General features: G+C 49.4%; 1 protein-coding gene across 3 annotated transcripts in view; it reads left to right on the top strand.

Annotated features, from left to right (window-relative positions):
• Positions 1 to 27,386, top strand: part of NRTN (neurturin) — a 125,262-nt gene extending 97,876 nt beyond the window's left edge. For 2 of the 3 annotated variants that reach the window (XM_075902998.2, XM_014575602.4), the window contains exon 3: positions 12,822 to 27,385. In XM_075902998.2, the coding sequence (XP_075759113.1) occupies positions 12,822 to 13,270 (449 nt within the window). In that variant the 3' untranslated portion in view covers positions 13,271 to 27,385. Of the gene's footprint in view, positions 1 to 12,821 lie in introns of all 3 variants that reach the window. The other variant, XM_006127278.5, reaches the window with a different exon arrangement.
• The last annotated feature ends 272 nt before the right edge of the window (positions 27,387 to 27,658 follow it).

Genomic DNA, 27,658 nt, shown 5'->3' with positions numbered 1-27,658 from the left:
TCACAAGCACATAGTTTATAGGGAATACAGGTCTCAGGATGCCACGGGGATGGAGCGTGTCTGTTCTGCAGTAAAAATCCTGCCGTGCCAAGTCTCAGAGCTTGGGCCAGCTTTGTTGGGCTCAGGCGGCAGGGCTAAAATAGCAATGTAGACATTTGGACTCAGGCTGGAGCCTGGGATTTGAGATCCTTCCCCAGATCCTCAGGCTGAGCCCCGGAAACCCATGTCAGGGGCAGCCAGGCCATGCCGGGACCTAGGGTTCCAGCGCTGTTGCTGTGCAGTATAGATGCAGCCCCACTGGCCTTGTGCTCTGAGAGTCCCCCAGAAGTAGAGTAGAACCTCAGAGTTACAAGGGTCTACTCGTTATGGTTCTCTCCTCTGTTAACAGCTGAAAGTTGGCTTCATTCAACTTTGAAACTGTACGGCGCAGAGGAAAAATGCTGCTTTCCCTTTGTGTGTTCAGTGGTTTCCGTTTAACCCAGTACCGTACGGGATTTGCTCCCCCCCCCCTTCCCCTGCGGTGCTGCTGCCTGTTTGGGCATGTCTAGTTCCAAATGAAGTGTGACGTTGGCTGATGAGTTTGTAATTTGGGTGTTTATAACGCTGAGTTTCTCCTGTATCCCAAAGTTCCGGCTGACTCTGCTGGTCCTCTGGACCGGCCGGCTTTCCCACACTGCATCATGGACAGCGAGCTTGCCCGGCCACGGTTTGGGAGAGCTTTGGGTCGTCTGGAAGGTGGGAGGTTGGACTGAGGCCTGCAGGATGCATTTGGGGATGCCAGAGCTCCAGGCTGGGACTGGGGTTTCAATCAACCCTTTCCCAAGATTGCAAATGAGTGTAGATGCTCCAAGTCCTACGCTAACAAACGCAGGGTGTGTTAACTCAACTTCTACGCCAGGACTTCCAGGCCACCGCTAGATTCTCCAGCCAGTTAAGCTGCAGAGACCATGGTCTTCTAGGCTCATCCAAGCCTGACCCCTCCAGACATGGGGTTTTGTGCCTCTTCTGCTTTACCTGAGGCTTCCTTATCCATGGTGTGGCTCTGCATAGTCCACATGTGCCAGTCAGCATCTGTTTGAACCCAAGCTCAAAACCAGCATGCTCTCTTCAGGCCTGCAGCCATCTCCCCTTCTGCTCCTTAAAACATGGTCCGAAGTGGCGGGTACACGGAGAGATGCTCTTCCTGGGAGCACCAAAATGCTGGCAGACTATCCTGAAGGAGGGTTGCTGTCCTTCGGAGGAGCAATGAAACCCTGCTCCTAACCTCTGAGGTTGGCCACTTCTTTGTTCCAACTGAGGTGCCTGGATCCTTGTTGAAATTCTAGGCGGGTTGATTTGCCTTTGCTTCCTTGTGAGTGCGTACAGTCCGGCGTGACAGCAAGGGATTGGGAGCAGGGTTGCCAGCCGTCAGTAAATTTACAGACAGTCTGTAAAAAATGAGCTGAAATTGGACACGTCCGTAAAATCCGTACAAAAATTTAGGTGTCTGTAAATTTCATAAAAGTGCAATAAAATTTCAAACCCCAGCAATTATCCGATAGCAATGAAATTTCTTCTGTGCTGCTTCAGCCATTTTACTCTGGAGCCGCGGAAATTGGACGTTCTAGTTGTTTAGTTGTCAGTGTTCGGATGTAGAATTACAAAATGGAAAACTTCCAGGACCATGACTAACTAAATGAAAGTGAGTTAAATAGCCCGTTGTTCTTGTGATGTATGAATGACAATGATTACTTTTCACTTTTGGCCATTTATGGCACCTTAATACAGTATAAAAATGATGTCCGTAAAAAAAATGTGTGTCTCCATACATTTTTCCCATTTTGTCCGTAAATGAAATTTCTGTGGGTTAGCAACCCTGATTGGAAGGCAAGGTTTGCTACTGGCTCTGCCGATGAAAATATATTTTTTGTATCACCCTGTTACCTAGAGGTGCCCTAATCGTGCATTGACACCCTACTGTGCCAGGCGCTGCATAAACACAGAGCATCTGTGCCCCAGGGAGTTTACGATCTAGGAGGCAGCCGACAGGTACAGACAGGGTGGCACAAGGACATAGTGAGAGGACTGGGCCCAATGGACAGCGTCTCAGGACAGCGGCAGCCTGGCTGTGGTAACGTTTTTGGCGGGCCTCATAGCAGCAGAGTGCAGTGAGGTGTGGGTGTCTGTCACGAGCTTTGCCCAGACACGAGGGGCAGCCTCGCTGTGTTCTCTGTGTCTCTCGCAGGAGGGCGGGGAGGGCTGGAGAGACGAATGGCTGGAGAGACGAAAGCAGAGATAGGAACAACTATGCTGAGAGTCCAGGTTGCCTTGCAGCTTGTGAAATCTCCATTCTTGCTCTGCAGCCGCTGGCTGAATTGTTTCCGTTTCCCTGAAAATGATTCAGCCGTTTTGGTTGGGGGCCGTGACAGTTGTCAGCTGTTTTCTTTGCAGACTTCTGGTGTGTCCGGGCTTCAGAACAGGGGCGTGAGGTTGCCTGAGGCTTTTGGGTCATTGAGACGCCTTTTGCTGCTCTTTATGCCCTCTTCCTGCCCCATACGGCGCAGTGCTGCCTTGTGCGTGGAGGGGCAGGATGCCGTCTGCTCTGAGGACTAGGTTGTGTCGTTATTGAAGATGGGAGCCAGGTCCTAAGAGCACAGTCGCTCTGGCTTGTTCTCGTGTGATCCTGAGGGACAACTGGCTTCAGCGGCGTGAGAGCTTTCAGGGGTTGATTTGAGCTCACCTCTGGGTAACTCCCGTGGGCCACAGTGGCCTCCCGCTTACAGCTGTGCACAGCAGGGGACTTGTGCTGAGTTATGCTCTTGTGATGCTGGACTGGGACGGGAAGAATTTCTCCTGCTTCCGCTAGCCGCTTAGATCAACACGGGGGCCTTTCTAGCTAAGCCAGGGGTCTTCAATCAACGGGTCACGACTCAGTTATGGACAGTCGGGCACTGGGTCTTGGTGCTGCACGGGGTTGCGGGAGAAGGGGGGGGGGGCTAAGGCAGCTACCTGCCTGTCCTAACCCCACAGACTGTGCTGTGCTCCAGAAGTGGCCGGTAACAGGCCCAGCTCCTAGGGGAGGGGAAGGGAGAGAACACAGGTCTCCTCATCTCAGAAAAGATATACTGGCATTAGAAAAGGTTCAGAGAAGGGCAACTAAAACGGTGAGGGGTTTGGAACGGGTCCCATATGAGGAGAGATTAAAGAGACTGGGACTTCTCAGCTTGGAAAAGAGGAGACTAAGGGAGATAGAGGTCTATAAAATCATGAGTGGTGTGGAGAAAGTGAATAAGGAAAAGTTATTTACTTGTCCCCATAATATAAGAACTGGGGGCCACCAAATGAAATTAATGGGCAACAGGTTTAAAACAAATAAAAGGAAATTCTTCTTCATACACCGTATAGTCAATCTGTGGAACTCCTCGCCTGAGGAGGTTGTGAAGGCGAGGACTATAACAGGGTTTAAAAGAGAACTAGATAAATTCATAGAGGTTAAGTCCATTAATGGCTATTAGCCAGGATGGGTAAGGAATGGTGTCCCCAGGCTCTGTTTGTCAGAGGGTGGAGATGGATGGCAGGAGAGAGATCCCTTGATCATTACCTGTTCGGTTCATTCCCTCTGGGACACCTGGCATTGGCCACTGTCGGCAGACAGGATACTGGGGTGGATGGACCTTTGGTCTGACCCAGTATGGCCGCTCTTATCTTCTTCTTCTGTTATGTTATGCGCCCTGCCCCTGCCCTGAGCACGAGCTTCGCGCTCCCATTGGCTGTGAACCTGTTGCCGGCTGCTTCTGGGGCGCAGCATGGCCTGTGGTCCAGGAGAGGCAGGAAGCTGCCTTAGCCCCCCACTGCATCGCTGACTGGGAGCCACTCAAGATAAGCCCGTCCTGCCCTGACCGCCCCCCCCAAGCCGGAACCCCCCAGCTACAACCCAAAGCTCCATCTTTGGCCCCACCCCGGAGCTCACACTCAGTCAAATTATGTGAGGTCACGGCATCGGCCGTTCTACTGGATCATGAGAGGAAAAAGCGGGGTTGAAAACCCCTGTGCTAGAGGACAGCTGCCCGAGACGCCAACCAGGCGGTCCCCCTTGACGGGTGCCACATCTCTGCGCTTCCTGCCCTCGGGCTGCTCGCCGTGCTGCACAAGCAGGAGCCCGCCGGCCCGGCCCTGTTGGCTGCAGCCACACGCTCGCCCGCTCCCCTCCCGCTGAGGAAGCCGTGATGCCTCCCGGCGTCTCCCGACGTGGCTGGCCGCCAGCACCTGGAAACGGGGACGCCTTGGGGGCTCGTTTTACCTTTGCACCGAACATTTGAATTTTTTTTTCCTTAAGCACGCACCTCAGGCATCAGGCTGGTAGGAAAATAAACAAGGCAAAGTGGGGCACAGCAGGAGGCGTTGCAGCAGGAGCTAGCGTGGAAAAGATATGGACCGCGTCCCTGCAAACCAAAGAGCTGGGATGGCGGGTGAGGGACCAGAACGTCCTGCGCTTGAAGGAGCATTTTCTTTGGGGCTCCACAGTGAAGTTCTTAGTTCTGTAGAACAGGGGTGGGGAACCTAAGACCCAGGGGCCGGTAGTGGCCCCCGGCGTGCTTGGCTCTGACCCCCGAAGTTCAGGGTTCCCCCCTACAACATTGGGGAGCCCACGCTGGCACACCAGCCTCCCCCCCCCCCCCCCCCGCTGCCCTCCCACAGAGCTGGAGCATAAAAAGTCTACTGGCCGGGGCTCTGGTGTGTGAGGGGAACGGGAGGACGGTTTTCTCCTCAGTCGGGACCCATGTCAGCAAGAGTTTGTTGGGGGATTTTCTTCTCACTTGTCTGCAGCCCCCGACTCCAAAGTTTCCCCGCCCCTGTGGCAGAACCTCCCTGCCCACCCTGGCTCTGCTGAGGCGTCTATCACAGGCTGCTGCCTCAGCTACCCAGTGTGCCGTGGGCCGGGCCCGTTTTCGTGGGCCCATCTGTGGCACATGCTGTGGGTGTCTTTTTCCCACGTGCATCTGTAACCTCTAGAGTCCCAGCACGGCAGTAGAGGCCCAGGGGCGGCCCGTCCATATAGGCGGTCGCCTAGCGCACCAAGTTAAATGGGGCGCCAAATGGTGGCACAATAACACTGAGAGGTTTAGAGGTGGGGGCGATGATTGCATGGTTCATCTAAGGCGCCAGTTGCTGGCAGCTAGTCTAGGGCTGCTCCTGTGTCAGGAGGAGCTTTTCACCTCACATTCTCCACCACATCCAGCTCATTTGCCAAGCTCCCCCCTCCCCCGCAACTTCCTGCCCGTATCGCGCTAATGACTTCATTAGCCCAGCCGTTGCCCCCATGTGTCGTCAGTCTCCACCGTAACCGGTTAATCGCCTCCAATTAAGCATGCAATCGTCTGTCGCCTCAGGGCACGGCTCCACGGCAAACTTTTGCCAACGCAAGTTAGTACATTGCTGCTGGGCAGGCATACTTGGCTCCTCGTGTCAGCCCTGCATGTGCTCACCATGTAGGCATCACGGGGTGCGACTCACCACTGTCTGGTGCACGGTGTTTAGGCAATGCATGCCAGGGCAGGAACATGTCGCACGGGGGTGATGGGGACCACTTCGTAAGGGTCCCATCATGCAACTTTCTCCATCCCTATGGAGCAATGGGCTTAAATTGCAGCATGGGAGGTTTAGGATGGACATTAGGAAAAAGTTCCTGTCAGGGTGGTGAAAGACTGGAATAAATTGCCCAGGGAGTTTGTGGAGTCTCCAGCATTGGAGATATTTAAGACCAGGTTAGACAGACACCTGTCAGGGGTGATCTAGATCAGCAGTGCGCAACCTGTGGGTCGCGACCCCCAAGGGGGTGGCAGCTGCCTTCCTTGGGGGTCGCAACACTTGGATCCAGCCGGCTGCTTTTCCTGGCTTCCCGGCTCAGCGCCCGACGTACACACGGCGGGCGTGGGGGAGTGGCGGGAGAGTGGCCGGAGAATTAAAGGGGCCACTTCCTTTTTTTTTTCTCAACCAAATTCGGCAACCCCCATGGTGGGGTCACAACTAAAAAAGGTTGCGCATCACTGATCTAGATGGTTCTTGGTCCTGCCATAAGGGCAGGGGCCTGGACTTGATGACCTCTCCGAGGTCCCTTCTAGTTCTAATGTTCTATGAGTGCTGAAGGATCCGACCAGGGGCCGTGCACAGCTTGACCTTCTCCTCACAAACAGGGAGGAACTAATAGGGGACGTAGAGGTGGGTGACAACCTGGGAAGCAGTGATCATGAGATGGTAGATTTCAGGATCCTGACCAAAGGAAGGAAAGAGAGTAGTAAAATACACACCTTGGACTTCAAAAAAGCAGATTTTGACTCCCTCAGAGATCTGATGGAAAGAATCCCCTGGGATGTTAACATGAAGGGGAAAGGAGTCCAGGACAGCTGGCAGTATTTTAAAGAAGCCTTATTGAAGGCACAGAAAGAAACCATCCCGACGCGTAGCAAGAGAGGCAAACCTGGTAGGAGACCGGATTGGCTTACAGGGGAAATCCTTGGTGTACTTAAGCACAAAAAGGAAGCTTACAGAAAGTGGAAACTTGGACAAATGACTAGGGAGGAGTTTAAATGTATAGTTCGAGAATGCCGGGGGGTTATCAGGAAGGCGAAAGCGCAAATGGAGTTGCGACTGGCTAAGGATGTGAAGGATAACAAGAAAGGTTTCTACAGGCATGTCAACAAGAAGAAGGTGATCAGAGAGGGTGTGCAGTCCCTAATGGATGAAGGAGGTAACCTAGTGACAGAGGATGTGGGGAAAGCTGAAGTACTCAATGCTTTCTTTGCCTCTGTATTCACGGACAAGGTCGGCTCCTGGACTTCTGTGCTAAGCGACGCAAGATGGGAAGAAGATGGACAGCCCTTGGTGGGTAAAGAACAGGTTAGGAAATATTTAGAAAAACTAAACGTACACAAATCCATGGGTCCAGACTTAATGCACCCAAGGGTACTGAAGGAGTTGGCAAATGTCATTGAGGAGCCTTTGGCCATTATCTTTGAAAAGTCGTGGAGATCGGGCGAAATCCCGGATGATTGGAAAAAGGCAAATGTAGTGCCCATCTTCAAAAAAGGGAAGAAGGACGATCCAGGGAACTATAGGCCGGTCAGTCTTACCTCGGTTCCTGGAAAAATCATGGAAGGGATCCTAAAGGAATCCATTTTGAGACACTTGAATGAGAGGAAAGTGATCAGGAATAGTCAGCATGGATTCACAAAGGGCAAGTCGTGCTTGACCAATCTGATTAGCTTCTATGATGAGGTAACTGGCTCAGTGGACATGGGAAAGTCAGTGGATGTTATATACCTTGACTTTAGCAAGGCTTTTGATACGGTCTCCCACAATATTCTTGCCAGCAAGTTAAGGGAATGCGGATTGGATAAATGGACGGTAAGATGGATAGAAAGATGGCTAGAAGGCCGGGCCCAGCGGGTAGTGATCAATGGCTCGATGTCAGGATGGCGGTCGGTTTCTAGTGGAGTACCCCAAGGTTCGGTTCTAGGACCGGTTTTGTTCAATATCTTTATTAATGACCTGGATGAGGGGATAGATTGCACCCTCAGCAAGTTTGCAGATGACACTAAGCTAGGGGGAGAGGTAGATACGCTTAAGGGCAGAGATAGGGTCCAGAGTGACTTAGACAAATTGGAGGATTGGGCCACTAGAAATCTCATGAGATTCAACAAAGACAAGTGTAGAGTCCTGCACTTGGGACGGAAGAATCCCAAGCATAGTTACAGGCTGGGGACCAACCAGTTAAGTAGTAGTTCTGCAGAAAAGGACCTGGGGGTTACAGTGGATGAGAAGCTAGAGTCAACAGTGTGCCCTTGTAGCCAAGAAGGCTAATGGCATATTAGGATGCATTAAGAGGAGCATTGCCAGCAGATCCAGAGATGTCATTATTCCCCTTTATTCGGCTTTGGTGAGGCCACATCTGGAGTACTGTGTCCAGTTCTGGGCCCCCCACTACAAAAAGGATGCGGACGCATTGGAGAGGGTCCAGCAGAGGGCAACCAAAATGATTAGGGGTCTGGAGCATATGACCTACGAGGAGAGGCTGAGGGACTTGGGTCTGTTTAGTCTGCAGAAGCGAAGAGTAAGGGGGGACTTGATAGCAGCCTTCAACTTCCTGAAGGGAGGTTCCAAAGAGGATGGAGAGAGGCTGTTCTCAGTAGTGACAGATGGCAGAACAAGGAGCAATGGTCTCAAGTTGTGGTGGGAGAGGTCCAGATTGGATATTAGGAAAAACTATTTTACTAGGAGGGTAGTGAAGCATTGGAATGGGTTACCTAGGGAAGTAGTGGAGTCTCCATCCCTAGAGGTGTTTAAGTCTCGGCTTGACAAAACCCTGGCCGGGTTGATTTAGATGGGATTGGTCCTGCCTAGAGCGGAGGGCTGGACTTGACGACCTTCTGAGGTCTCTTCCAGTTCTATGATTCTATGATAAGGGGATGGTTGGATGAAATAACATGATCTTGGTAACTAATTGACCATTCATTATAGGGAACTTTCTGGGTGTCTGGCTGGTGAGTCTTACCCACATGCTCAGGGTTTAGCTGATCGCCATATTTGGGGTCAGGAAGGAATTTTCCTCCAGGGTAGATTGGCAGAGGCCCTGGAGGTTTTTCGCCTTCCTCTGTAGCATTGGGCACAGATCACAGCTGAAGGACTCTCTGCATGTTGGGGCCTTCAAAGTATTTGAAGGCTTCAATATCTGAGACATAGGTGAGAGGATTATTCTAAGAGGGGTGGGCGAGATTCTGTGGCCTGCACTGTGCAGGGGGTCAGACTAGATGATCATAATGGTCCCTTCTGACCTTAAAGTCTATGAGTCTATGAGGCCATAAATCCGTCTTGCACCATCACTGTCATGGGAAATAAATTTACACACTTGCATGAAGAGCCTTCCCTGGCATCGGGCCAGACTCAAGTGCCAGGACTAACTGGACTAGGGTAGAGCCCCCCAGACAGGGCTTGCAGGACAGTTGGGCTTCCCCAGTTGTGTGTCCTCCACCCTCGTTTTCCTCCTCCGCCTGTGACTCAGCATCCTCAGAGGTATCCCTGGTGGTGTGCGGGGTTGCGGTGGGATCTCCGCCGTGTAGGGCACATGGCTCTTTGTAGAAGTGGCAGGTCTGCTGATCTGCCCCGGATCAGCTGTTGGCCTCCCTGTCCTGGCGCTGCCTGCTGCAGCTCCTTCGCTTTCACACTGCACTGCCGCGGCGCCTGGTCATACCCCTTCCCTGCCCGCAACCTGCTTGTCTAGGACAATGTTTCTACAGCTGCTTCAGAGCTGTGCCTGCCCGGCCTTTTCTTCTCTACCCCAGGCTGGAGCACATCTGGAGTGCATGGCCGGCCAGGCAGCTGCATACGATGACGGGGATCTTCTAGGGGACAATCAGGAAAAGGAATTTCAGACGTGTGGAGGGAGGCTCAGAGAAGTTCATAACTGTGACCAGAGAGGCCAATGTTGGGCATTGTGGGACAGCGGCTGGAGGACTTAGGTAACACTGCACTGCATTGATCTGTGCATCGCTCATGAGTCAACGCTGCTTGTGGAGGTTGTGTTACTATAGAAACCTAGAACTGGAAGGGACCTTGAGAGGTCATCAAGTCCTGTCTCCTGTTCTGATGGCAGGACCTAGCACCATCTAGACCATCCCTGAGAGATGTTTATCTGATCTGCTCTTAAATATCTCCAGGGATGGAGCTTCCACAATCTCCCTGGGCAATTTATTCCTGTGTTTCACCACCCTGACAGTTAGGAAGTTTTTCCTAATGTCCAACCTAAACCTCCCTTGCTGCAATTTAAGCCCATTGCTTCTTGTTATCATAAAAGGGTAAGGAGAACAATTTTTCTTCTTCATCCTTATAACACCCTTTTAGTTACCGGAAAGCTGTTATGTTCCCTCTCGGTCTTCTCTTTTCCAAGCTAAACAAGCACATTTCTTTCAGTCTTCCCTCGTAGGTCATGTTTTCTAAACCTTTAACCATTTTTGTTGCTCTTCTCTGGACCTTCTCCAATTTCTCCGCATCTTTCTTGAAATGTGGAGCCCAGAACTGGACGCAATCCTCCAGATGAAACCTAATCAGCGCAGAATAGAGTGGAAGGATGACTCCTCATGTCTTGCTCACACGCTTGTGTCTTGTTGGCACACGGCAGAGCTTACGGAGGTGGGAGGCGAATGTGAGTGTAGAATGTCAACACAAGGCATCTTACACCCACTTCCCTTTGTGGTATAGGCCAAGCCTAAGTGATCTAGGTACCACAGCACAATGGGATGCTAGGTGGGCTGCAAGATTGGTCACATGGTGACTCCATCCAGCTGTAATAATGGGGGCTTTTAACCGAATCAGCAGCTATTCTGTAATCAGCCAACTGGCTCTGTACTCAGCACCCATTTCGCTGTGATGGAAAGTCAGGTTAAAAGTCAGTAGAGGCTCGTTTGGAAAAGATCTAGACGGGATGTGGACCTGGGCTAGTGCTGGATTCACAGCCGTTTCGTACTGTGTGTAGCTCATGGGACATCCCCCTTCCTAGCAGTGCGTAGATTAGAACTGGTCCATACTTTTTTGATGATGGGTTTTCATTGGAAAATGGTCCTTTATCTAGAGGGTATCCTCAGATCTAGCAAATGCACATGCTCCCAGAATAGCCCCATGCTCACTGGTGAGGGCAGTCACATGTGTTCAAGCCCTTACTCTGTCTGAGTCAGGCAGTGCGGGGACTTGAACACGGGTCTCTCACTCCCTCATTGTGCATAGGACCACTAGGGTTGGCAGGTGTCCGGTTTTTGTGGTCTCTGTAAAATGTCCGGTATTTTCTGTTTTTCTTGTATGGAAGGCTGTGGGGGACATTTTTCTCCTGCTGTGTCTGGCGGGGAGAGTGGGGGGATTTAAAGGCGCAGCGCCTCTTTTTTTTTTTTGCTCAACAACATTGGTGGCTGTCCTATCCCCCGGCCCCCTTTTTTTCTCAAACAATTTTTTCCCTAGCATGTTCGGTATTTTGTGTGAAAGTATCTGGCACCCCTAAGGACTATGGTGGGAATTGTGGAATGGTTCTTACACCCTGTGGTTTTGCAAAAAAACGTTCTGAATGGCTCCCTTTTGTCCCCATGGGAAAAGAGAAAATGGTTTGAAATCTCGTGTTTGCAGCCTGGGTAAAGTTTCCCGCCAAACTGCACTGCATGTGGACTGACGCCAACAGAAGCCGAAACAAATAGTTCTGACATTTAGAGAACATGGAAATGCGGCGTTGTCTGATCAGTAGAGGAATTAAAATAATTTACTACCAGGAGCAAGAGTGGGCCAAACCCTGGCGACTTTTCTAAGTGTTTACTCCTGCTGAAATGAGCGATGGGAGTGAGGTCTGAGTAAAACCAGGAGTTGGCCCCAGCAGAGTGCTTGGGAATGTGCCTTTGCCCTGGGGAATCAGTGCGTTTTGCAGCATCCATTCATTCAGTCAGTCACACTGCGATGATTACACTCACAGTTGAAATGCAGCTGCTTCTGGGGATAAGCCGCGGGTTAAGCCCACCCTGCTCCCGGCAGATCAAGATGTGTTCCAGCCTGCTGCATTCTAGTGAAACCGTGGGGGGGATGTCGCGAAACAGAATGCCATTGCCTGAGTTGGCAGTTAGCACCGGGGTTAACTCATCCGTAATTCTTACCAAAACCGCCGCCAGTGGTGGGGACTGGAGTTTCAGCTGTCCTATAAAAGCCAGCCCCACGTGGGACAATGTTAACTCAAAGCGAAGCTGCCGTTGGCCAAAGCATCTGGAGGTCTTGGCGCAGGGATCACTGCGGGAGGGTCTCTGGCCTGGGTCATGCAGGGCATCTGACTAGGTCCCTGTGAAGGGCAGGGCTCTGGCTTCCTCGTTTAATCTGTGCAGTAAGCAGGGCCCAAAGGCCTCTTGCACTAATGTTTAAACCCATGGGCGGCCCAGCTGGGGAAGACAAGCCCCAGCCCCGCCCCTTTCACCGAGGCCCCACCCTGGAGCTAAGCCCAGCCCACCCCCAGCCCGATCCTTCCAGGCCATCAGGAGGGCTGGGGCTATCGTTCTGTGGCCCTGACCCCAGCTTTCTTGGGCGGCCAGGGAGCTGGGCAGCCGCACTGCAGACCCAGCCTTGCCAGGCGGCTAGGGCACATAGGCAGTTTTGGGAAGGCAATGCCTTCCCTTGCCTGCATTATTGGCCACCCATGCTTAAACTACAGTACTTGAGTTGGTGGTTAACAGCAGCCGTGCAAGTCGCACTTTTCCCCCCCTAGTGCAGCGAAGGCCTCTGCTCTGCTCAATAAGGCAGGTCTAGCTGATCTCTCAGGAGCAGGCGAGGTTGAGGGAGGGGTGAATGCCAGCCTTTGATGGTGCTGAAGGTCAGCTGGGCCTGATTTCAGTGGGGTGGGTTAATCAGCTAGGAGTGCCCGGGTTGCATTGCATGGGACAATTGCGTCACACGGGGAAATGTCAGGCAGGAGATTGGGCGTATGTAATAGAAGCTTCGCTTTGTGTAACATGGCAAATTACTGGATCCGTGATTTCCAAATGCTCGTTGCTTTTTCCTGTCCCATTTACAGGCTCTTTCCTGCCTGTGAGTGCAGTCTGGGGACCTGGAAGATGGGGGGAACCAAAGTGATCTAAGAGCTTAAACCCCATTGGGAGGGAATGGAACTTAAGCTTTTGGGAATGTTTGCCCCCACTGTGTAGACCTATTCAGGACTTGGATTTTCTAAAGGAGTTGGATGGCCGGATCCCACGGGTACCTCACTTCTGTGACTGGCGTTTTCCTTCCCCGCTACCTGGCTCACTAACCCTTGTCCCTGTTTGTTGCAGACAGCGCCTTGTTTGAAAGCTACACGGAGGGTGAAATCCGACAGCTGATCTCCACGCTGGTCGAGAGGTACAGCCAGTCCATGAACTCCGGAGGACACGAGCTGCCCCTCTTCCCCAAGCCCGGGAACCGCATGAAGCGAGCCCGGGCCCGCCACAAACCCTGCGCCCTGAAGGAGCTGGAGGTGAGTGTGAGCGAGCTGGGCCTGGGTTATGAGTCGGACGAGATCGTCCTGTTCCGGTACTGCAGCGGCACCTGCGAGACAGCTATCAGGAACTACGACCTCTCCCTGAAGAACATGAGGCTCAAGAAGAAGATCAAAAAGGAGAAGATCCGAGCCAGGCCCTGCTGCAGGCCTCTCGCTTACGATGACGACGTCTCCTTCCTGGACACTTACAACCGCTACTACACCGTCAACGAGCTTTCAGCCAAGGAATGTGGCTGCGTGTGAAGCGGGGACAGGGAACCTGGGAAGGTTGACGTCTGTAAGGCAGCGCCCAACGGCCAACAGCGCGAGGGCCTACAGGGAAATTGTTGCCCTCCGAGTGAGAAAGGAACTAAGAAGGGACCCGGGCTCAGAGATAGTCAAGAAGGCAACTGCTTCCAGGTCTACTTCGGCTCTGTGGTTGGACTGTAGGAGCAACAGGGGAACTCTTGCTGTTGGGTTGTGTTTTGAGAGAGATCCAGGAGCCTTTCGACACTTCAACGGGTGCCTTTGTGCTCCTCCCACCAGCCCCTGTCCCTGAGCGTGGGATGCTCTCAGAAGGAGGAGCTGGGGAACAGAGAGGCAGGAGGAATCACCCGCTGATTTCCTCAGCGATGCCGGCATCAGCCACACCAGCCTGGCATCCACGTGCGCTTTCATTGCTGGCACAAAGGGGTGTAGCCGGAAAGCTTCGCTGGCCAAGGCTTTCACGTCCAGAAAGCGCCAGGCGTCGCGTCTTTGACGGCCAGCTCCGGAACCGCGATCCAGTCTAGAGGAGGAGTCACATTCCTAGTCGTATGAAAACTGCAGCCTCTTCTCAGAGGCTTCCCCTCCCTGATGGATTGCGGCCTGAAGAAAATGACACCCGGGCATGGAATTCGGGTGGACGGAACCTTTTTCTGGGCAGATAAATGACTGACCAGTCAAGAAATATTCTTTTATATCCTGAGATCGTATCTTACCCTTATTTTATTGTACACACGCCGTATATTCATGCTCTGTAAATATACAGGAATATAGAGAGAGATAGAGATATAAATATTGGTGGCAACTGCAGACATACAGAATACGATCATTCCTTCCCGGCCCTCACGCCAAAGTTCCACTGAGGTTGATGGACAACTGTTGGATGCTTCCACCCCCACATCCCACCCGTTCCATTGATCTGGGCGAGGACAGCAATCTAAAATACTAGTCCCGTTGGTTGTTGAACCAGAAAGGAGGAGGGGGAGAGGATTGGAGGGGGTTAATGAGAATTTCAAAGTTGCCTTAATTTTAATGAGAGCGGAGTGTCCCGATGTCCTAGGCAGGCGATGCGAGCCGTCATTTCACATGTCTGCTGCTTTGGGCACCTCCTCCGCTTTTTGTCAGAGGCTGGAGATGGATGGCACAAGATAAATTGCTTGATCATTGTCTTCGGTCCACCCCCTCTGGGGCACCTGGTGCTGGCCACTGTCGGCAGACAGGATACTGGGCTAGATGGACCTTTGGTCTGACCCAGTACAGCCATTCTTGTGTTCTTATGTTCCATCTGGAAGTCCTTCTGTCCTGCTGAAATCAACCACTTTGCCCTGGCTTTGCAGGGGCTCGCTGACTCCTGTGCTCTAGCAGTGTATGTAGACTTCATTACACACAGGGGGGACAGGTCTACACTGCCAATTTGCAGCTGCCCCCCTACCGACATCAGAGACCTCTCCCGTTGGCTTAATAACATCACCTCTGCTATGTAGCACTGTCTACACGGGGGGCTATGGTCTACACTGCCAATTTGCAGCTGCCCCCCTACCGACATCAGAGACCTCTCCCGTTGGCTTAATAACATCACCTCTGCTATGTAGCACTGTCTACACGGGGGGCTACGGTCGGTATAACTACATCCCTGAAAGGAGGGAGTTATACTGAAGTAAGTATGTGGTGTAGACATGGCCTAAGACCTGGCTTTGCAAAAGAGTTTAGGAGCTTGCCTATACACTCACCAAGGCCGTATCACTTTAACTGGACTCGTGGCAGTTCAACTTCCCTAGTCCTGGTCTACACTAGGGCGTTATTTCAAAATAACCCCCCCGTAAGTCGAATTTATAAGCGGAGCGGTCACACTACCAAGCCCCTTATTTTGAAATAACGGGCCACTTAGTTCAAAATTGGTACTCCTGCTTTTCTCAGGGAATAATGCAAATGCCAAAATAGTTATTTCCAAATAGCGGTTGTGTGGATGCTCCGGAGCTGCTATTTCGAAATAATTCCCCCCCACCCCGAGTAATTCGAACTAATGGCTCCCCAGTCCTTCCAGGGACTCTAAATCCAAGGTAGCGGATAACGGAGGCTGCCGAGGACTGATTTTGAGGCTTCCCCGTAGTGGGGACACGCTATTTCGATTTTGTTACATCGGGAGTTAAGTCGATGTTAGTCGTTTTGAAATAGTTTCCTAGTGTAGACATGTCCCTAGTCTGGACACATTTAAATTAATTTAAAGGTGCTTATACCAGTTCCTGGAAGAGGAATAAGCTATAAAGCACTTATTCTAATACGACTGTGTTCACGTTAGGGGCTGTGTGTGGCTTTAAAAAAATCACAGAACTAATTCCAATGGTTACACCAGTACAAAATCTGTGTGGGGGCCAGGCCTAAGGGATTTAGGCCCCCAATAGCCATTGTGTTTCCATACAGTGGGGATGATTAGCCAGGAGGGCTGAGAGTTTTGACGCTGCCTTGGGGCTTCTTGTTCATTTTGAATGGGATTTGGGCATTAAGTACCTTTGAAAATACCAGTCTTGGGCTCTAATTTCTCAAAGCTTGGGGTGGCTGTTGAGCCCTTCGAACAGCAAAGGAGCTCCCTGGCATTCGTATGCAACTTTACTGCAAGTGGGGCTTTTTCCTGGACAAAGGTGTGATGGTTTCCCCCTTTCAGGCCTGACCCAGTTCCCATTGAGATCAGCAGAAAGTCTCCCCTCTTCCAAGAGCTGGCGTAGGCCTTCAGATGCGTTTGTCATGGGCCGCTGCGTGTTTACCGGCTCGTTGGAACCCACTCTTTCCCGCCTTCTCATCAGCTTGTGGTCTTACAGCTCCTACCAGCCTAAGGATCCACTTTCCTTTTCCCCCACCATGGCTGGTGTCAGCTCATAGGGTCGCATTGTTGGCAGGGCACTTTGTAAAATGGTTTAGAAACGCTCTGGAGCGCAAGAGCTCTTTGCGTTTCCCTCCGGTGGCATTTTCGTCTGAGGGTGAGGGATGCGCCGGGGCGGGGGGGGCTGCAGTGGAAGACCAGAGACATGTCAGCAATACCGTCCTAGCTGGAGCTGTAATAGAAGTTCACTGGCTGATTGAAAAGGGCTGGATCCTAATCCCGAAGCAGGGGAAATGAAAAGGTCCATGGGGAGCTATGTCTGGTAATATTTAAAAACTGGACACTCCTACAGGAGTGCCAGAACCTCCCCAGCCCTGCCGCTTCCCCCTGGGATCCTTCCTTCTGCCTTCTCTTCCCTCCTCTGCCCCTTCCCCTGTTACATGCTGCTTTTCTCCTCCCGCCTCCCTGGGTCAGGAAGGACTCAGCTGTGGAAGGTGCAGCTGCCCAACACAGGTAGGATTTAGTCCCAGCTAATGTTGGGGAGGTCTCCTCACCTCCCTCACCTGCCGTTCTCAGACTGTAGGTGTCCGGTCCGTAGATCTGATCAGACACTGTCAGGACAGGACTGTCCAGTTGAAAACCAGGCAGCCAACCGTCCTAGCTGCACCTCCGCAGATGAGTTGGAGCTCAAATCCAGAGGGATCTTAAGAACCCAACTGGCCATGGCCTTCGAATGCAACAGGAAATGCTCGGCAAAATCGCCTGAGCCCTAGAAGGATGTGGATTTAGGACTTCCCACGCCATTGGCCGGATGTAGAAGAGTGGGATGAACTATGTGCGCTGCTCACTTAGTTCCTTGTCTTCAGACATGAGGCCTAGTATGTCCTATGGCCAGGACACGAGTGATCCCATTCACTTTCATGGGGAAGAGAGGAAACAGGCCCTTTCTGTCTGTGGTTAGCATTTACCACCGTGTCAGTGCTGTTTACTATGCAGGGAAATAAATGAGACAACAGACGACTTTTGCAGGCTATCTTCGTTGCCGGGAATAGCGAGTTTTCTTCTCTTGGCTCTTTTCCCAGCAAATGCAAATAATAAACAGAAGGAGAATGGTGGTGTCATGATTGGGCTTTAACCAAGACAATGGAAAGCTAGCAGGCCTGGAATTCTTTGATTATGTTGCCTTCCCTCTCTTCTACCCGGCTACGGGCCAAGCTCGGCTCCCAGATACAACCAAAGTACATCTGGAGACTCGCCACGCTGATGTCACTCAGATCAGAATCTGGCCCTTGTTTATTTTTCACAGCAGTCGGGGGAAATGTGTTTCTTCCTTTTGTGTGTGTGAAATGAGCAAAGCCCCCTGGTTGCATAGATAATTAGCAGCTATGGTTGGGATTTGTAAAGGAGCCAAAGGGGGATAGGAACCCAGCACCCAACAAAGGGACCTACGAGCTGGACTTTGAAAATCCCAGCCCATGATGTGAACAGTAACCCAAATATTTCTTGTGTGCGTCTCCTGCAAGATGTGAAAAATGTGACGTGGATTTCTGACCTGTGCCAAAAATCAGGCACTTTTTGCGTTGGATCCAAACGCTGATCTTAGCTGAACAAAGCCATCGTGTCTCAAAGCAATGTAAACAAAGTCATTCAGCAAAGCAAGTTGAGTTCGGGATTTCTAATCTTTACCCTCACTTTTGAAAGAGGAGCCCAGATGTAGAAGGTGGCAGGAAGAGAAAAGACTCAAGTCCACCTGTTAGATTGTTACACCCATGTAAAACTGCTGGTCAGTTTGCAAAAAGCACCATTGATAATGCTGTACTTCGACCAGATTCGTGCTTACCCGGTTTTACAGACCATCCCACATGGGGATACGAACATGGTGCACTATACAGTTTCTTCAGCAGCGAGCACTGCTAACCCAAACCAGAGCTGCCATTAATTCAGAAGTGGTCACAGCCAATTTGTGTATATTTTTTTAAAAATACAGTGAATGTAGCAGGAGACGTGCCGCCTTCTAATGCTGGCTGTACACAAGAATTAAGCCTGAGGTGGTGCAATAGAGTTCCACTCTTTGGGCTTGATTCTACAGCCACTGGTTTTACACCGCTGCAGGTTTGTTGTTTAATGGTGTTGCTCCTGTTGTTGCGGTGGTACAGGAGAAGTGAGTTGACCATATGTTCCGCCTGTATCTTGGCCTTTGCTTTTCATTTTATTTGAGGTGCCATTTTCTGTGATGACACCTGCCATTCTCCCAACCCCTTATGCAACGCCCAAGGAGCAAAGATTCTCCACTCACAGGTGTTGAGTAAATGGAGTTGCTGCTGTGTGAAATTGGCATTAGTGACTGGAGAATTCAGTTTATTGGCTTCATGGAGATTGCCTGGGGTATAAACCGGTACCGGTGCCACCCTGTTGATAAACAAATCAAAGACGCACACGATTTTTATGGCCGTTCACTGTAGACAAGTGTAGGAAAGTTTAGAATCATTGCAGGGCTGTGTTCCCTCTAAGCTGTGTGCTTGGGCAGCTGCCCAGGAGAGATTCAAATGTTGCCTATCTGGTTAGCAGTGCACCCATGGCTGGCAGCAGCCAGGAGTATGTGTTTATACCGGTGGTGCACATCCGCACATGTCTCGGTGCTCAGAGCACAATTTATTCCACACCTGGATGGAAATAATTAGAGGGAACATTGGTGTAGGGCGATATTTATATCTGCGGGAAACCTGATATCCTAGCATTAGTCAAGAGATACCATGCAAATCCAAGGCCAGTGCATGTGTAAACTGAATGCCACTTTTGTAGACAAGAAAACAGATGGGAAGGACCAATGGAGTCAGGGCTGGATTACCCAATAGGCAGACTAAGCACGTGCTTAGGGCACAGCAAAGCAGGGGCAAAAAAAAAAAAAAAAAGAGATTTTACGGTATAGTATTGTTTTTATTTTGAATTACATGGGGGGGGGGGGCGCCATAATCTTTTCAGTGTTTAGGGTCTCTATAGGTCTTAATCTGGCCCTGAATGGAGTGTAGGACTTTGGCAATCCATGTGATCCATGGAAGGGCCCCAAGGAAAACCATTTCTTTTAGGCACGCAGCAAAATAGAGCCATTATGGAAGATGTTAGGGATCGAAGAACAGATGCAATATGGGCCCTGTCGTTCAGAATCCAAATAGCTCTTTGGTTCCCCCCTGCTGTAACATCAGCTGGACCTACCTGTTGTGTGGTGGAACAAGGATGAGTGATTGGAGAATGTTTGTTCTTCATGCACCAAGCTGCATTCCCCTGTGACCCGGGGGAGTTTTCCCCTGGATTCAGCGAGTGTATGACCGGGTGTGCAAAGTGCTATCGCAGAGTCAGTTTTGGGAAAGGTCCACTTGATGTTCAAATCAAGAGAAGAAAATAGGGACGACTAGGCCCCATGCTCAGAAAACCATCATCTAGCATAGTCCGTCAAGCTCTCACATGGAACCCGCAAGGAAAATGCAAAAGAGGAAGACCTCAGACAACGTGGAGAAGATCTACAGAGATTGAAGGACAACAACTGGGGTACTCCTTGAGAAGTTTTGTCTCATAAGAACATAAGAACGGCCGTACTGGGTCAGACCAAAGGTCCATCTAGCCCAGTATCCTGTCTACCGACAGTGGCCAGCACCAGGTGCCCCAGAGAGGGTTGACCGAAGACAATGATCAAGCGATTTGTCTCCTGCCATCCCTCTCCAGCCTCTGACAAACAGAGGCCAAGGACACCATTTTATCCCCTGGCTAATAGCCTTTTATGGACCTAACCTCCATGAATTTATCCAGCTTCTCTTTAAACTCTATTATAGTCCTAGCCTTCACCGCCTCCTCTGGCAAGGAGTTCCACAGGTTGACAACACGCTGTGTGAAGAAGAACTTCCTTTTATTAGTTTTAAACCTGCTACCCATTAATTTCATTTGGTGTCCTCTAGTTCTTCTATTTAGGGAACTAATAAATAACTTTTCTTTATCAGCCCTCTCCACACCACTCATGATTTTATAGACCTCTATCATATCCCCCCTCAGTCTCCTCTTTTCTAAACTGAAAAGTCCCAGTCTCTTTAGCCTCTCCTCATATGGGACCCATTCCAAACCCCTAATCATTTTAGTTGCCCTTTTCTGAACCCTTTCTAAGGCCAAAATATCTTTTTTGAGGTGAGGAGACCACATCTGTACACAGTATTCAAGATGTGGGTGTACCGTAGTTTTATACAGGGGCAGTAAGATGTTCTGGGTCTTATTTTCTATCCCTTTCCTAATAATTCCTAGCATCCTATTTGCCTTTTTGACCGCCGCTGCACACTGTGTGGAAGTTTTCAGAGAACTGTCCACGATAACTCCAAGATCTCTTTCCTGATTTGTCGTAGCCAAATTAGCCCCTATCATACTGTATGTATAGTTGGGGTTATTTTTCCCGATGTGCATTACTTTACACTTATCCACATGAAATTTCATTTGCCATTTTGTTGCCCAATCACTCAGTTTGGTGAGATCATCTTGGAGTCCCTCACAGTCTGCTTCTGTCTTGACTATCCTAAACAGTTTGGTATCATCTGCAAACTTTACTACCTCACTGCTTACCCCTTTCTCCAGATCATTTATGAATAGATTGAAAAGGATTGGTCCCAGGACTGACCCTTGGGGTACACCACTAGTTACCCCTCTCCATTCTGAAAATGTACCATTTATTCCTACCCTTTGTTTCCTGTCTTTTAACCAGTTCTCAATCCAAGAAAGGACCTTCCCTCTTATCCCATGGCCATGTAATTTACACAAGAGCCTTTGGTGAGGGACCTTGTCAAAGGCGTTCTGAAAATCCAAGTATACTATATCTACTGGATCCCCCTTGTCCGCATGTTTGTTAACCCCTTCAAAGAACTCTAATAGATTAGTAAGACAGGATTTCCCTTTACAGAAACCATGTTGACTTTTGTCCAACAAATTATGTTCTTCTACATGATTCACAATTTTATTCTTTACTATTGTTTCGACTAATTTGCCCGGTACTGAAGTTAGACTTACCGGTCTGTAATTGCCAGGATCGCCTCTAGAGCCCTTTTTAAGTCTCAAGATAGAGTGAAGTGGAGGAGACTTGTAGATGACCTATGCTCCACTTGGAGTACAAGGGTTTAAGAAGAAGAAGAAATGCTTGTAGGTAATGATTACCAGTGCAGACATCTGGGTTAATTCGTTAGGAGGGGGGCTACATCTGACAAATATTCAATAGCTTTCTTCCCTGCAGACAGTCTGACCCACACAACTGCTAGTTACATGACTGTTTCTGGGTATCGCTCGTGCCACAGCACCTGATCTGAATGAAGAAAATCACCCCATAGAGCAGAGTTTCTTACACTGTGTTCCGTGGTACACTGGCGTGCCACGAGGCAGTCAGAGGTGTGCCGTGGAGAACAACAGAGTTCAAAATGGCCACCCTTAAAGGGGCAGGCGGCTTTTTTTTCTCAACAAAAAATCCTCGGTGTTCCTTATAAAAAAAATTGTTTGGTGTTCCTTGGTTTTAAAAAGTTTAAGAAACACTGTCATAGAGCTTCCTGCTAGGACTCTGGCTAGCAGAGGCAAGAGCCAGGATCGTGGCAGGTCCTACTTCCGAGAGATAGGAGACTCATTCTTCTGACTTCTTAAAAAAAAAATACCTGAAGAAGAAAAGTAAATGGCCTCTTGAGGGTTTGGTTCCACACCGGCAGGGAGCTTCGTTTTGTTTTGCAGAAACTCTGGTTGAAAAGGAAAAGATGAGCTATGAGAATGCAGCAGACGGGAACAGGGATTTTGTGGGTTAGGTCCACTGGGGTACCTCTTCATTGTGGAATTAACTCAGGTGGGAAATGGTTCTTCCATCCTGCCAAAATTGTTGAGATTTCAAAATGTTCCCTTACAGAGAGAGAGAAACAGCCAGAGTAATCAACAGTCCACTTGTGGGATATGGGGAGAGGCCGGGCCTTGAACGGGGGTCTTCTCCAACCATCCCAAGTCTGTGCCCTGATCACTGGGCAGATGGCTACCTGGGGCATGTCTACAATAGGAAATAATTTCTAAATAACTTATTTCAAAATAACTCCTGAAATAACTATTTCGAATGAGCATGTCCACTCTACAGGGAAGCCTCGAAATTAGTCCGAGGCAGGCTCCTGTACTGTCGACGCGCTACCTCGACTTAAAGCCCCAGGAAGCACTGGGGAGAAATTACATTGAATGACTCTGGGGAGTAACTATTTTTCAATAGCAGCTGTGGAGTGTCCACACTACTACTATTTGGAAATACGTATTTTGAAACATGTGTTGTTCTTCATGGAAATGAGTTATTCTTTCAAAATAACCAGCCCGTTACTTCGAAATAATGGGCTTGGTCGTGTGGATGCTCCTCTTGTTATTTCAAAATAAGAGGAATTATTTTCAAAACACTTCCTAGTCTAGACGGGGACTGCGAGAAGGCGAGAACAGGTGTCTCTTATTTTCATATAGGAAATCTTCCCCAAATGAACCTTTCCCTGGGGAAAATTCAGTTTTGATGACTTAGCACTTTCTGCTAAAGTTTTCTCATCAAATTTCCAACCAGCTCCACTCCAGGTATTTACGCTTCTCTTGTGTCAGCTAGTCTGTAGCAGAGCACCTCTGGGCTCCTTGCTAATATCGGGGGTAACTAATATGGTTCCAACCTCAAAAATACTCTTCCCCACAGTCTCCTCTGCAAACTCTCTTTGCCATTTCCTGTTAATGAGGTTGTGTTTCACCCCAGAGCAGGCTGCATTTTTGGGGTGGATTGGGAATGGATCCTTCTGTACATTGGACCAAGCCCCATCCTCTGATATCTGCACATCATGGCTGTGTCTAGACTGGCCAGTTTTTCCGGAAAATTAGCCGCTTTTCCGGAAAAACTTGCCAGCTGTCTACACTGGCCGCTTGAATTTCCGCAAAAGCGCTGACTTTCTACTGTAAGAAATCAGTGCTTCTTGAGGAAATACCATGCTGCTCCCGTTCAGGCAAAAGTCCCTTTTGCGCAAAGCTTTTGCGCCAAAGGGCCAGTGTAGACAGCTCAGATTTGTTTTCCGCAAAAAAGCCCCGATCGCAAAAATGGCGATTGGGGCTTTTTTGCGGAAAAGCACGTCCAAATTGGCACGGACACTTTTCCGCAAAAAGTGCTTTTGCGGAAAAGCGTCCGTGCCAATCTAGACGCTCTGTTCTGAAAATGCTTTTAACGGAAAACTTTTCCGTTAAAAGCATTTGCGGAAAATCATGCCAGTCTAGACGGAGCCCATCTGTGTGTGTCCATGGGCAGGATTTGCCCATGGTTCATATAATGGGTCACTGAAGCGATTTGAAGTCTCTCTCTGGAGGGCTAACATGAAAACATTTGAACATGAGGGGTGGCCAAGAGAAAGTGAAGCTTCATTCTATGGCGCATTGATGGGGTCCATTCATTTGGCGATACAGCGGCGCTGTTCCCCCAACAGTGGAGGCTGCTTCTTCTCCCCTGGAAGCTGATGAAAATGTTCTGATCTTCCCAAATGCCCAATAAAGCCTTTGAAAGCCTCGCCGACTGCCTGGTCTTTCTGGCTATCAACCTTCTCTTTGACCACATGGCTGGCATTTGCAGGCCGGGTGTCTGTTAATAAAACCCCTTTCGAAAACTCCCGGCCCCGTTGTTAGTGATGAACCTTGACAATGATTTAGTGGCATGCAGCGGACACTCGAATGCCTGGTCTCTCGGGTGCCATCCTGCAAATGTGGCCTCCTGAACTGATTTGATTAGACTTCATCTTTGAACGTGACTGTTGGAGTTTGGATTTCCAAATTCAAACTTCCCTCCTTTTGCTTATAGATTGAGCCTCTTGCCAAAGGATTTTCACGGGTGTGTTTCTGCTCAGTGCTGTATTTGGGGGCCATTACACAGAGGCACTGTAAGTCCCACCGTGTGTGTTGCGTAATAAGGTTGCTCAATCAGACACATTCCGGGTGCTCCTCCATTGTTTATTCACTGCAATCTGGTTTTAATAGGCTCGCTCCCTCTTCTTTGGGAAAAAAAATGCTTCTGAATCTCTTCAGCTGCAGTAAGAGATTTGGGTCACCCAAAGAATGTCTTAAATCGCAGAAAGCGAAACGGGATGGAAAATTCTCTACGCGAACGCGACATCCAAATCTGTCGTCTGGCTCTTTCCTTGCCACTCCATGAATTATGTATTGTTAATAACAATGAACAGCATGTAACATCTGTTATGTTCTCCTCTCTCCCTCCCCCGTAACTTGCCTATCTGTATGCTGCAGATCAGCCATTCGCTTTAAATATGAGCCGCCAATAAAGGGCGGCAAAGATACTTCATAGCGTTTGAAAAATGACATGCTTTCCAGACACAATGACGCATTAAATATATATCTATATCTTTCTGGCAGTTGTGATCAAGCGTGAGCGTTGGTGGATGATTTTTACCTTCTTCTGTGTGAAAATGAGCTACAGAAGAATTCACTGTCTTGTCGCTATATATCCATAACATTGGCCAGTGCCTGAAGGACTGAGAAGTACAGAGGTGGATAGGAAGCAAAGCTTTATCTCACATAGACCGGTGTTAACTCCACTGGCTGAAATGGAGTCCCGTCTGATTTGCATTGGTGTTTTTGCAAGGAGGTGCAGTCCAATTCCATTGTTTTTGTTCGAGTGAAACCTTGTTTGTCATTCCAGGAACCTTCTGTTAAATTGTTTTTTTTTCTAATTTACGAAGATACATTATTTGTAGGGAGGAAAAACAAATCTGTTTTCTTAATAAACCGGGTTACTGAGTACTTGCACTGTTGTTTGAGCAAGGAATACAGTGGTGGCATGTGTCCCGATTTGAAATAGAAGAGTCGTTTTGAATTAATCGAAGGGAACACAACGGGAATGGGAATCGGTCTTTCATTTCCTTTGTAAATTACACAGGATCAATTGTGCTGGATTCTTCCTAGTAACTATGGTCCGTTCTTCAGCACTGGTCAATTTCATCTGTTCAACCACTTCCATTCCCACCGTGTTGGGCTTGAATGACCAACTGCAAGAAGTTGATGCAATGCATCTGTATTTGAGATGGTCTCTATTTATTCAAAGTAACTTATGTTATTTATTTAGATACTGTAGTGTGCAGTCTGCATAATGCATTTTTTTATTTATTGAGCAAAAATGGTGCCAGTGCAGTTTACATTTATTACATTTTCCCATTTATTCTGAACATTGAGTATAACGCAGTATGATTTTTTTTTACCAAAAAAAAAAAAAAAGAAAAGAAAGAAACCTAAAGCCAGCTGCGATGCTGTTACATACTCAAGACAAGGTGAAAATAAAGTGAGGATTGTATTGATTTCTGTCCGGTTATTTTATTTCAACTCCTGTCTCTGTCTATTCAATTGCAATAAGATACTGCATTCATTTTTGCTATTGACATTACAACTTCTAGAGATGGGAAAAAAGCCAACTAAAGCTGCCTGGGTGGTAACTCTCCTTGAAGACGTTTGTAGGGTTTAGGCACATGGGTCTCACTGGACTTGTTGGGCAAAGGTTTCAGAGCGGGAGAGAACCTGGCTCCTAGTTTGTAATAGTGTTTAAGTAGTTCTTTCATTTGTTCAGTCTCTCTCTTGTCTCACTGGCTGGCATCTTCCAGTGGATAGTGTACAGGATAAGGCCTGGTCTGCATTTAAAAATATATCTGCCTGGCATCGTTGCTCAGGGCCATAAAAAATGTTTTGCTGCGAGTGTCATGCATATGCTGACCTAATTCTGCAGATGCAGGTACATTGATGGAAGAATGAGGGATTTGGGCTTGTTTAGTCTGCAGAAGAGAAAAGTGGGGGAGAGTGGGGATTTGATAGCAGCCTTCAACTTCCTGGAGGGAGGTTCCAACGAGAATGGCGAGAGGCTGTTCTCAGTAGTGACGGGTGGCAGAACGAGGAGCAATGGTCTCAAGTTACAGTGGGGGAGGTCTAGATTGGATATTATGAAACAACAATTTCACTAAGGGGATGGTGAAGCACTGGAATGGGTTACCTAGGGAGGTGGTGGATCTCTATCCCTAGAGGTGTTTAAGTCCTAGCTTGACAAAGCCCTGGCTGGGCTGATTTAAAAGCTTCAGAGGGTAGCTGAGTTAATCTGTAACCGAAAAACTTAGTTGGCGTTGGTTTTGCTTTGGGTAGGGGGCTGGACTCGATGACTCCTGAGGTCTCTTCCAGCTCTAGGATTCAATGATTCTAAGAATTCTTCTGTTGAATTAACTATCGCCTTTCAGAGGGATGGACTGATTACATCAACGCAAAATGTCCCTTCATTCGATGTAGGAACGTCTACGCTACAGCCGTGCAGCCGCATAACTACAAAGTCTATGCACTAGAATTCCTAGGTTCCATTTCTGACTCCACCACTGATTTGCCTAAGATTACATAGCACATCCAACCACTTAATATTTCTGCCCTGCCTTTTTCCCATCTGTAAAATGAGGGTAATAATACTGCCCCTTCTGTATAAAGCTCTTGGAGATGTATACATGAAAATTACCATGGATTACAGTTATTCAGAATACTTTTCAGGAAGTATTGAAAAAGTTCTGCTTCGCTATTTGGAAGCACTGGAAATCCACAAGTTTCGGAGTTGGTGATAACAGAGCTGGGGAGAAAACGGATCTCTCCGGTTTGCTGGGGGGGGGGGGGGGTTGAAATTTTAGAAAAAATATTGATTCTGGTCTAACAGAAGCTGGCCTTTTTCATGATTTTTAGCAAATTGGAGAAGTCAGTATAGCTGAGCCGTCTTATTCCACCCAAAATGAAATGGCTCGTTTAATTTTCAGGCCTGGTAACCTTCTTCGAGGTAAAAGCGAAAGAAATGAAGGGGTAGGTAACAAAAGCAAGGGAGCAGCCCCCTTCCACTCAATAGCTACAGCACTACCGTGGGGTGTGGGAGTCCTCAGGGTTGAGCGCTCCCTTTGAGCAGGGACTTGGCACCAAGGTGTGTCTCCTCTGAGGACGTGACCCTCACCACTAGCTTTGTCCAACCTGGGTCGCTGTCAGGGATGGCGGGTATCGTAGGCGGGGGAAGCCCCTGCTTTCCCAAACCGCCAGATTGGCCCCGCCCACGCTCCGCCCCTAGAATGCCTGTGGTTCCCCAGCAACACCCCTTCTGTCAGGCCCCGCCCCCCTACTGAAGGCATTCTGGGGGCGGAGTGCTGCTGTGCCCAGTGGTCCAGGGCTGGAAGGCTGGGGCCACATGCCCTTCTCCCTATCCAGTGCTCTGGGGCTGGGGGAGACTGGGGCCATGTACATTCCTCCTTCCCCGTGGTGCTAGGGGGCGGGGAGAATGCTGGGGGCGGGGCCTGGCAGAAGGGGTGGTGCTGGGGGACTTGCTTCTCCTAGCCCCGCCTCCACCCACTGCTCATGGTTGCTGTCAGACTTCCCCATTGAAGCTGTTCCGCCTATAAATACTTAACTCGTTCCTGGCATGAGGCTGGACCAGAGATCCCCGCCGTGGGAGAGTCCAAAGTCAAACGCCTTCAACATGCGAGATCAAGAGAGCTCCCCCGACAGCC

The sequence above is a fragment of the Pelodiscus sinensis genome, chromosome 32, assembly GCF_052426305.1.
Source record: "Pelodiscus sinensis isolate ZL-2025 chromosome 32, ASM5242630v1, whole genome shotgun sequence".
Taxonomy (NCBI): Eukaryota; Metazoa; Chordata; order Testudines; family Trionychidae; genus Pelodiscus; species Pelodiscus sinensis.
Note: the sequence above shows the minus strand (reverse complement) of the source record. Positions and strands in the feature narration are given on the sequence as shown.